The 11,058-nt window shown below is 47.3% G+C and overlaps 1 protein-coding gene across 1 annotated transcript; it reads right to left on the reverse strand.

The window, feature by feature from the left end:
• Window positions 1-2,472: 2,472 nt before the first annotated feature.
• Window positions 2,473-10,150, reverse strand: LOC102467661 (major allergen I polypeptide chain 1-like). The gene is made up of 3 exons (XM_006171693.1): window positions 10,087-10,150; window positions 9,543-9,733; window positions 2,473-2,595 (listed from the first exon to the last, which is right to left on the reverse strand). Exons 1-3 carry the CDS (start codon window positions 10,148-10,150, stop codon window positions 2,473-2,475), a joined length of 378 nt encoding a protein of 125 aa, XP_006171755.1.
• Window positions 10,151-11,058: the final 908 nt, after the last annotated feature.

The following is an 11,058-nucleotide window of genomic DNA, read 5'->3' on the forward strand; positions in this document are numbered from 1 at the left end:
TCTCCTCTTGGGATCTTGGGCACGCATGCACATGCGCTCAGTGTGAGTTTAAGCCACCGGGTCTGGGACTCAAACCACGGTCGACTACATAGGAGTCCAGTGACATAGCCTTTACGCTAACTGCTGGTCCCAGAGACTCTTCTTATATTAAACCTGTTGATGTTCTTTGATTTCCTGCATCTGGATGTCTGTATTACTCCTTAGATTTGGGAAATTTTTAACTAGTCTTTTGTGAAATAGACCTTCTATGCCGTTTTCCTCATCTCTTTACCTTTTTCTTTTTTTTAAAGTTTATGTGTATGTATGTGTATGTAGTACTTTTTTAAGTTTTCTTTTTAAATTTACTCTAGGGCACATGTGCTTGCCAGAGACAGAGAGAGAAAGAGAGAAAAAGTGAGAAATCACTCCCTGGGGGGGTGACCACACTGTAATTCCTTCCTCTCCATTCTCCTCTCAGAATTTTGGGCATGCATGCACACTGCCTGGCCCTTCAAGCTTCCAGGTCTGCGCTTCAAACCACGCCGTTGGCCATGTGAGATCCAGCTGCCTTAACCACCATGTCATGTGGTTGGCCCTCTCTTCACCTTTTGAGATGCCCACTATGTGCGTATTTAGTTGCTGAATGGTGTCTCAGATTCCCATATATTCTCATTTATTTTTAATTATTATTATTATTTTTTAGTTTTGTCAGAGGGTGCATGCACTCACACCTTATATAGACAGAGTGAGATAGAGAGAGAAAACGAGAAATCACCCTCCATGGCGATGGTCACACCATAATCCCTTCTCTTCCATTTCTCCCTCCTTTCAGGATTTTAGGCACACACATGTCCAGAGTGCTTTTCAAGCTGCGGGGTCAGGCACTCATACTGCAGTCGGCTATGTAGCATCCAGTCACCTTAACCATCATGAGACTAGGTGGCCCCTATTCTCTTCATTTTTTTTTTTTTAGAGAGATTTTTGCTATGGGGCATGTGCACTCGCTAGAAAGACAGAGACAGAAAGTGAGAAGTCACCCCCTAGGGGGGATGGCCATGCTACAGTCCCTTCTCCTCCACTCTCCTCTGAGATTTGGGCATGCATACACATGTGAGTTTTAAGCCGCCAGGTCCAGGACTTGAACCATGGACAACTATGCGGGAGTACAGAGACGTAACCATTACGCCATTTACTGGTCCCCATTCTCTTCATTTTTAATGTTTTTCTTTTTCCTGTCTTTTTGATGGCTTGGGCCATTTTAAAGGTTGTTTCTTCAACTTTCGAGATTCTTCTGCATGGTCAAACCTGATACTTTCTATAGCATTTTTTAATTTCCTGTATCGTATTCTTTATCTCCAGGATTTCTGTTTGATTCTTTTTAAAGATACCTGTCTCTTTACTGAATTCCTCATACATGTTGTGGAATATTTTTCTCATCTCCTGTAGTTGTTGGTGTTCTCATTCCTCTCGCTGAGTTTTATTTTGGTCAATATTCTGAAATCCCTTTCCAAGATTTCCAACATTTTATCCATTGTTGGGGGGAGTTTGTGAATTCCTTTGGAGGAGAAGTGTTTCCTTGTACTCTCATATTTCTTGTGCCACTGCACTGATATTTTAGACAACTAGTAGAGAACTCACCTCTTCCTCTAAAGGGGAATGGATTCCCTTAGAGAAAATGCCAATAATTGGTGCCTTCTTGGAGTGGTTGCCTGAATACTCAGACCCTATGTAGAGTGGGAGGAATTTTCTTTTAGATAAGGTGGATGAGTGGAGATATCAGCTGAAAGTAGGTTATATATGTATGTGTGTGTGTGTGTGTGTGTGTGTATGTGTGTGTGTGTGTGTATAAAATTTATTTATTGATTTTTTTAGATTTATTATCTTAGGGCATGTGTGCTCACCCTAGGGAGAGAGAGACAGACAGATAGTGAGAGGGAAAGGGAGAAATCACCCACTGGGGGATGGCCACATTGCAATCCTTTCTTCTCCATTCTCCTCCCGGGATCTTGGGCATGCATGCACATGTGCCCAGCATGTTTTAACGCACAAGGTCTGGGACACAAACTGCAGTTGGCCATGTGGGAGTCCAGTGACATAATCACTATGCCATCTGTTGGCCCCCAGTAGGTAATGTCTTTTGTCTTGAATGAATTCCACACAACAGGGACTCAGGAATGACCAGTTGTTTAGTTTGCCTTACATGTGCACTCCCTGGAGATGGAGGAAGCTGACTGCCTCACTGCCTGATTCCTTCCCCTGGTGCAGCACCTTCCTGCAGGTGTTCTGTTGTGGAAGTGAGGGGCAAGGCTGTTGTTGGTGGGGATTAAGGGCTCTGTGCTGGCCTCTGTAGTGTTAGCAAGTGGGCAAGGTCCTTCGTGTATCTCCATGGTGCAGGCAGGTGGGTGGGACTCTCAGCAAGCCTCTGTTGCAGGCAGGTAGAGAGACTCCATGTCATAAGCGTGATGTGGGGTTTCTGGGTGGGCTTCCATGGCACTAGTGCAGCTTGGTGGGGGCCTGGGGATCCTCTGGGTGGGCCTCTGGGACACTAGTAAAGTCATGGAGTACCTCTGGGGAGGCCTCCACAGTGCTAGAGGAGCCAGCAGGGATGTTGGGGTGCTAGTGGGTATACAAGGGTGCTCTGGGTGGGCTTCTGGGGCACTAGTAGGGGCTGGCCAGGCCACAAAGGTCCTTCAGAAAGGTTTCCATGGTGCTAATGGAGGCTGACATAGTGTCAAGTCATCCGAGTAGGTCTCCAGTGCACTGGAGGGGGGTTTGGGGCTGTTCTGGGCAGGCCAGTAGGGGAATGGGGGGACTCTGGGTTGGCCTCAGGACTGACATCTATTTCACGATAACATTATATGTGGTGTGAGGTAAGTGACAAGGTTTATTTTTCTTCCACATGAATATCCAATTATTTTAACTCCATTTGTCAAAGATAGTTCTCCCCTTGTGTTTTGGTATTTTTGTTAAAAAATGGTTGATCAGGGCTGGCAGATGACATGGTAGTTGAGGTGCTGGACTCCCACATGACTGACCATGGTTTGAGGCCTGGACCTGGAGACTTGCTTTCTCATTTTCCATCTCTCTCTGGCCAAATTGAAGAATGTTAATAATAAATAAAATTGAATGATTCTTTAAAAAAATAAGAAAAAAGGGAACCAGCAGTTAGCGTAGTGGCTATGTCGCTGGACTCCCATGTAGTAGACCGCGGTTCGCGTCCCGGACCTGGAGGCTTAAAACTCACGCTGGCACGTGTGCATGCGTGCCCAAGATCCCGAGAGGAGAATGGAGGAGAGGGAATTGCGGCGTGACCATCCCCCCTGGGGGGTGATTTCTTGCTTTCTGTCTCTCTGTCTTTCTCCGTCTGTCTGGCGAGCGCACGCACCCTATAGTGAAAATCTCTCCAAAAAAAAAAAAAAGAAAAATGATGCTTGATCATATATGTGTGGGTGTCATTTCTGAATTTTCTGTTGTATCCCATTTAATTTATATATCTATCCTTATTCCACTGCATACCGTCTTGATCACTATTTCTTTTTTATAATTAAAATTAATTTAATTTAATTTATTATTATCATTTTAAAAATTTTGACCAGAGAGAGACAGAAAAGGAAAGTGAGAAAGCAAATTGCCAAGTCTAGGACTCAAGCTGTGGTTGGTCATGAGGGAATCCAATGCCTTAACCACCATGCCATCTGCCAACCCCAATTATTATTTTTTTATGGCAAAGAACAATGTGGGGTTTTTGGATATATCCTTATGATGTGTCTCTCCATTTATTAATGTCCTTTACTTCTTTCAGTAATTAATGTTTTATAACTCCTATAGCACAGAGGTATTTTTGGTTTTTAAACATTTATTTATTGGAGAACCAGCAGTTAGCGTAATGGCTATGTCGCTGGACTCCCATGTAGTTGACTGCGGTTCGTGTCCTGGACCCGGTGGCTTAAACTCACGCCCGGTGCGTGTGCGTGCGTGCCCAGGATCCTGAGAGGAGAATGGAGGAGAAGGGGGCGTGATTTCTCGCTTTCTGTTGCTCTCTGTCTGGCTGGTGAGCGCACGCGCCCTATAGCAAAAACCTCTCCAGAAAAAAAAAAATCAAAAACATTTATTTATTTATCTCTTTAATTATTGTGATTTTTCCAGGCCACTGGGCCTGGGACTTGAACCTCAGTTAGCCACGTGGGAGTCCAGTGCTTCAACTACCATGCCATCTGCCAACCGCTGTAACACAGGTTTTACATTTACTTCATTAATCCCACACCAAAATGTTTTATGCTTTTGTTTTTCATTGCTAATCCATTTTCCACTTCATTAATGGCATACTTTTTTTTTTTTTTTTAGTTTGCTGTAGGGCACAGGGTTGGCTGGGAATGAGAAATGAGCTCCCATGGGAGATGGCCACACTACAGTCCTTTCTCCTCCATTTTCCTTTTGGGGTTTTGGGCATGCATGTACACACGCCAGGCATGTTTTTCAAGCCACTGGGTCTGGGACTTGAAACAGCATAGTCATATGGGATCCAGCCACTTGAACACCTCACCCCAGCTGTCCCAGTCCCACATAATGTTTAGTAGAAGCAGTGAGACAAGCATCATTGCCTTGTTTTTTATTTTAAATGGATTGGTTCTACTGTTTTACCATCCAGTGTGATGTTTGTGGTGGTTTTTTTTTGGAGAGATTTTCACTGTAGGGCGCGTGCGCTCGCCAGACAGAGAGAGACATAAAGACAGAAAGCGAGAAATCGCCCCCCAGGGGGGATGGTCACGCCGCAATCCCTTCTCCTCCATTCTCCTCTTGGGATCTTGGGCACGCACGCACACGCGCCCGGCGTGAGTTTTAAGCCACCGGGTCCGGGACACGAACCGCGGTCGACCACGTGGGAGTCCAGCGACATAGCCATTACGCTAACTGCTGGTTCCCGGTTTTTGTTTGTTTTTGTAAGTGAACTTTATCATACTTAGGAAAACTTTTATTCCCCTTTTGTAAAAAGTTTTGAAAAATCACCTATAAGGGGCCTATTTTTCTTGCCCGCTCCACTGTCCAGAGTCTCTGAAGCTCAAACCTCTTTCGGGTTGTCTCTCCTACTTAGGATATGTGACTTCCTCTGCCTGGACCCATGACATTGTCCTCTACTTTACCTGTTCCAATAATGTGTTGTGATCGATTATCTGGTGATCACCCCGTCTTACTCTCTCTGTCCCTGTGGGTTATACTTCTACTTCAAAAATTTTTTTGTTTAAATTTTTTGGAGAGAGTTTTGCTATAGAGTGTGTGTGCTAGCTGGAGAGACAGAGAGCGACAGAAAGCTAGAAATCACCCCCCAGCAGGGATGGCCATGACCACAATCCCTTCTCTTCTATTCTCCTCTTGGGATTTTGGGCATGCATGCACACACACCTAGTGTGAGTTTCAAGTCACTGGGTCTGGGACTCAAACCATGGTTGACCATGTGGGAGTCCAGTGCCTTAACCACTATGCCACCTGCTGGCCCCACTTTTTACTTCCTTTACTGCCCTTTTCCTGGTGATTTTGGGAAAGAAAAGGGGAAAACATACATTTATCTTTTGCATTTTCTCCCACTTCAAAGTATTCACTTAGAGGTGAAATGTTTGCAAGTGTGTGCTGTCACCATGGGCTGATCAGCTTGCCTTATTCTTCCTGACCTCCTCTGCAGATTTCTCTTAGTTTGGTGTTTTCCCAGCAGTCTTGGGTCTTGTTCTATTTTTTTTCCCCCAGGCAGCTAGACCAATGTGGTTTAGTTCCTGGCATGACTTATTTATTTATTTTACATTCAGTCACCATGTATCACTGCAGCACACCAAATGAATTTTCCCATCCTGAATACACTCTGTATTGGTTCAATCAAAGATATTACCATATATATTATCATTAACAGATAATTTTCCACTTTATGTCCCTTAAATGTTTTGCTTCTTTCTTTCTTAAAATTTTTATTTTATTTGTTATGATTATTATTTTTAATTTGATATAGTCATCAGAGAGGAAGGGGGAAAGTGAGAAAGTGAGCTGCCAGGTTTAGGACTCGAACTGTGGTCAGCCACAATGCTCTAACCACCACACCACCTACTGGCCCCTTGCCTCTTTTTCCCCTTGATTCCCTTTCTCTCTTCCTCTGCCATTTCCCACCCTCCTCCCACATCGTTTCTAGTATCCACAATTGCTCTCCATGCCTTTATACCGTGCTGTCTTTCCATTTCTGCCATAGAGTGCAGACATTTGGTGTATATTGATTGGGGGGACATACAATGACTCTCTTTCATAGTCTGGCTTGCTTCACTTAGCAGTAGCTCTTCCGTATTTGTCCACTTTTATCAAATGCTAGGATCTCATTGTCTTTTTATGGCTGAGTCGTATCCCATAGTGTGTATGTGCCTCACATTTTTAGTCCATTCGTCTCTTCATGGACATTTGGGTTGGTCTCTCCATGACTTACCGAGATTAATCCTAGACTTCTCTCTTTATAACAAAAAAATTCTTGAATTGATTCCATGGCCTGGTGGTTAAGGCAGCCAGATCCCACATAGCCTACCACTCAGTTCCAGTCTGGGACCTGGCAGCTTGAGGAACATGCGCACATCCCAAAGGGTGGGAGAGATGGAGGAGAAGGGACTGAGCTGAGACCATTCCCCATGGGAGGTGCTTTCTCCTTTCCCTTTCTCTGCCTTTTTTTGAGAGGACATGTAGGAAGAAAGTTTTTTTTTTTTTTTTTATTCATGATAGAGCACACATGTAGGCATGTGTGAGAGAGACTGAAAGAAAAAGAGAGAGAGAGTAACACCACGTACAAAGTCTAGTCACACCTACTGTTCCCGTGAGTACCGGGGATCTGGATCCACGTGTGTTTCAGGCTGACTGGGATAGGGATTCAAACCTTGGTCACTACGTGGGAACCACTTTCTTGAAAAAATCTAGGACAGGCGAACCCCTCCTGGCTTGAGTATGGGAGATGCCCCTCTGGCTGTGCTAGCCCTGTGTGTTTGGATGATTACTCCCATCTCTCAAGGTGTCTGGGGGGCTAAGATTTGGCAGATTACGTGTTCGCTGTGGATCTTGGTACACAGAAGTGCCCAGACATCCCCCTGCTGGCCCATCAACTGAATGCAGTGGAAGAACAATATCCGCTGACACTGAAACCCATCTGTAGTGGGAAGGCACACAATGGTCTCCACCAGGCCACCCCTCCACGCCTTGAAGGCCAATCTCTATCCCAAGAAGCAAGCACTCGTCCATAAGTTGCAAGGGTTTTATTGCTGGAATCCTGTAGTTAGACACCTGGACATACCAGGTTGCTTAGTGATCAGGTAAGCGGCTCCTTTGGGTCTCTGGCCAGAATGGTTTCCTTAACACTTAGGGCTTGAGTATATTTTATTCTGCAAAGAGAAGAACAGGAAACCTGATGAGGCTGTGGTGATAAGAGACATCTGAACACTCATAAGACAGTTCCTGGGGGAGCCGGCAGGTGGTGTGGTGGTTAAGGGCGCTGGACTCCCACATGGCCGACCACGGTTCAAGTCCCGAACCTGGCAGCTTGCTGTCTCACTCTCCCTTTCTCTCTCTCTGGTCAAATTTAAATAATAATAATAATAAAATACAGTTAAATTAAGTAATTCTTTTCTTTCTTTCTTTCTTTTTTTTTTAAAAGACACTTCCTAGGACCCTGATTTATGCAGCCATCAGAAGTGGTTACCCCCTTACAGCGCCCTCCAGGAGTTTGCCCATGGTGTGGGCAAACAGCCCCTGTTTAAGCGGCTCGAGTTGACTGAGGACATGGCAGACATGCAGTCCATCATTGGCCTGCAGTGCTTCTTGAGAGGTTTTCACGATAGGGCGCGTGCGCTCGCCAGACAGACAGAGACATAGAGACAGAAAGCGAGAAATCACCCCCCAGGGGGGATGGTCACACCACAATCCCTTCTCCTCCATTCTCCTCTCGGGATCTTGGGCACGCACGCACTCCCACGCGCCCAGCGTGAGTTTGAAGCCACTGGGTCCGGGACGTGAACCGCAGTCGACTACGTGGGAGTCCAGCAACATAACCATTACGCCAACTGCTGGTTCCCTGCAGTGCTTCTTCAAGGTGCACATGAATGAGACTGTTGGTGACACCAAGTTCTCTGCTATGCTGGTGGAGTACTCTCCACTGGGTCTCCCGGGTGCTGGTCTGAGTGCCCAGGAACTGTCTGGTGGCCCTCGTGGTAGCCCATAAGGCTGGGGTCCCCATGGCCAGCCCAACCTGGACCCGTTCTGACTTATTAACCCAGCCCTGCTTCCTTAGAGGCCTGATTTCCCACTCGTTGGTGGCCCCATGCCCTAGTCCTTCATAATACAGTTTTTACTTCTGTAGATTTAATGAAAAACTTCACTAGTTTTTTTTAAATTTTAAATAGGTGCTTTCTAGGGAGAGGCCTGGAGCCTTGTTTGGAGTATGGTTCTGGATTTGAAAAGGTAAAGGTGACAATGCATCACTTGTCACCTCCTGCTGGCATGGAGGTTGAGGTGGCTGGATTCCCACATGGCCAAGTCTGCAGTTCAAGTCCTGGACCCAGTAGCTTGAAAATCACACTAGACATTTATGCATATATGCTCAGAATCCTGAGAGGAGACTGGAGGAGAAGGGACTGCCGTGCTCCCTGGGGGTGATTTCTCACCCCCCACCTCTCTCTTTGGTGAGCACACGTGCCCTATAGCAGGTAATGGTGCCTCACAATCTCATGCATCACAGGTATCCCCAGGTATAACTGAGAAGCTCTTGTAAAACTCCTTCCCATAGAACAAAACAAGGAGTAGGGGTTGCCCTGGTGGGATGGGCATGGGGCCACAGTCTGAGACAGAATGAGAAGCAGCTGCTGAGAAGGGCCTGGACAGGCTTTGGGCACCTGGGAGCCTCAGAAATAAATGGATCTATGTCCGCCTCTCAGACACTTGCAGCCCAATGCATCTCAGCAGAGAAAGGGTTTATCTGCTTACTTGGGTTGTCCCAGGCCTGGAGAGTACTGGAGTGCTGGAGGTGGGGGTTGGAGCCTGTCTCTGTTGGCAAGTGAGCCACAGAATGGTCCTTGGGGACCCAGGGAACAAGTAGAAATGAAAGGTTTTGGGGAGGATGTAGTCGAGAACTTGAGGGATTAGGATGAAGGAACTGATGTTTAGAGGACCCAGTGTTAATGGCTGGAAGAAGATCCAGCTCATGTGCTGCACAGGCTGGAGTCAGAGCCAAAGCTGAGGTTCTACACAGAGGCCACATGGTGCCATGAGACAGAAGATCCTGGAGGTTCCTAGGCTGGCCTGGCAGGGTAAAACAGCCAGGGCCAGCCCAGGAGCTCAAGGGCTGGACTGAGGCTCCCTTCCTGGTCCTGCTCCATATTGTTGGTGTTGCCCCACCCTCTCTACCTCCTCATTCATCAGGTTCTTTTCCCTTCCAGACTCTCAGGGAAGAGCCCTGGTAGGGATGAAAATGAGTCCCTCCACCGTCTAGAAGTGCCCTGGAATGATCAGACCCCTCAGACAGGCACAAAGGCACAGACACACACAGCTAGACTCACCAATGCACTTTGTGCTAGCTGCTTATCCTCCTCGGTCAACTTCCCATCAACACATTCCTTCAGCTTTCGAGAGAGGGACAACATAATAGGATTTAAGTTATAGTTCTTCAAATTATTAATATATTCATCCGGTGATCCCATCAGGAACAGGTTAACGTCCTTAATCACAGGTGAGCACATCTTGTCACAATCTGGAACACCAAGAGAAGTTGACCTCCCCTGGAAGACGTTTGTCAGAACCCACTCATTCCCGACCTCTCCCAGCATGCTCAGCAATGTCCCGGGGTGGAGCTGGCAGGTGGTGTGGTAGTTAAGACCCTGGACTCCCACATGGCCCACCACAGTTCAAGTTCTGGACATGATGGGTTGCTGTCTCCCTTCCTACCGCCCCCCCCCCATCTCTGGTGAGCACACATGCCTGATAGCAAATTAAAGAATAATGATCCTAATTAATAGAATTAATTATTTTTATAAAATGCCCTGGGAAGGTGTCAGGACCCCTGGGGGAGCCCCATTCGCAGGCGTCCATGTCTCAGGCACCCACTTCCACTCGGGATCAGGACCAACACAGCAGCAGAGAGCAGCATGAGAAGACCCGCGGACGCCATGGTGCAGGTGGCAGGTGCTGCCTGATCACCTTGGGGCCCTTTTATGCCTGCTCCAGGTCCCACCGTGGCAGGGGAGGGGTTTGGACCTGAGGAATTCTTATCCTGGTGACCCCTCCAGGCCACAGTTTGAAATTGCTTAGGGCTGTGGAAGGAAGAGGCTTATGTGCTGGCAAGAAGATAAGTCCTTGAGTCAACAGAGGGCACTGGCTCATTCTTCTTCTTGAGGGTTCTGCCCAAGGGTCAGCTGACGTGAGAAGTTGAGGGATAGAACTAAAGAAAACCCTGACTGGGGAAAAAGGCCCCCAAATCAAGCCTGAAACATCCTGCGTGCTGTTTTATGTCAACCTGCCTGACCTGGATGTGATCTTGGAGAAGTCTGGCTGTGACCTTCCGGACTCTCTGAGCTTAGCTGAAGGTCTCACAGCCAGTGAGCTGCAGGTCTGAGCCCAAGCCCTTGACACCTGGTCAGGCCACCTGGTGACTCCTGCCCTGCCCTGCTTTCATCAGGATCTCTGACCTTTACCCTCTCGGTGGTCCCCCTTGAGTCTGCTTCCACAGCTCTGAGTTCTGTACTACACTCAGGGGCCCTGAAGTTCTAGAGTTCGGGCACCTGATTCCTCTGAGAGCACTTCAAGCTGAAATGGAATCTATCGCCCCCACCCCCTCCTGCTTCTCCTTTTGGGGTTCTCTGTATGGTTCACAACACTTTCTCTAGAGTTATAACCTGAGTCAAGGTCAGGCGCCCTTCCTGGCCCCTGTGCGATCTGCAGATGCCATTCCTTATGCTGCCGCCTCTCTGGGCTCAGTCCTGCAGCTCTCCTGTCCCCCACTGGCCTCTTTTCTGTTTCTGGACCATGTCAAGTTGCTCCTGAAGCAGGGCCTTTACGCACACTGCCCTTGCTGCCTGA

This window comes from Tupaia chinensis, unplaced genomic scaffold (assembly GCF_000334495.1).
Source record: "Tupaia chinensis unplaced genomic scaffold, TupChi_1.0 Scaffold149922_1, whole genome shotgun sequence".
Lineage (NCBI taxonomy): Eukaryota > Metazoa > Chordata > Mammalia > Scandentia > Tupaiidae > Tupaia > Tupaia belangeri.

Coding starts and splice junctions, on each gene's coding strand:
- LOC102467661 (XM_006171693.1), bottom strand. CDS start 10,150: ATGGCGTCCGCGGGTCTTCTCATGCTGCTCTCTGCTGCTGTGTTGGTC. Junction 9,734..10,086: donor GGTCCTGATCCCGAGTGGAA/GTGGGTGCCTGA, acceptor TTGGTGTTCCAG/ATTGTGACAAGATGTGCTCA. Junction 2,596..9,542: donor AGCTAGCACAAAGTGCATTG/GTGAGTCTAGCT, acceptor TATACCCACTAG/CACCCCAACATCCCTGCTGG.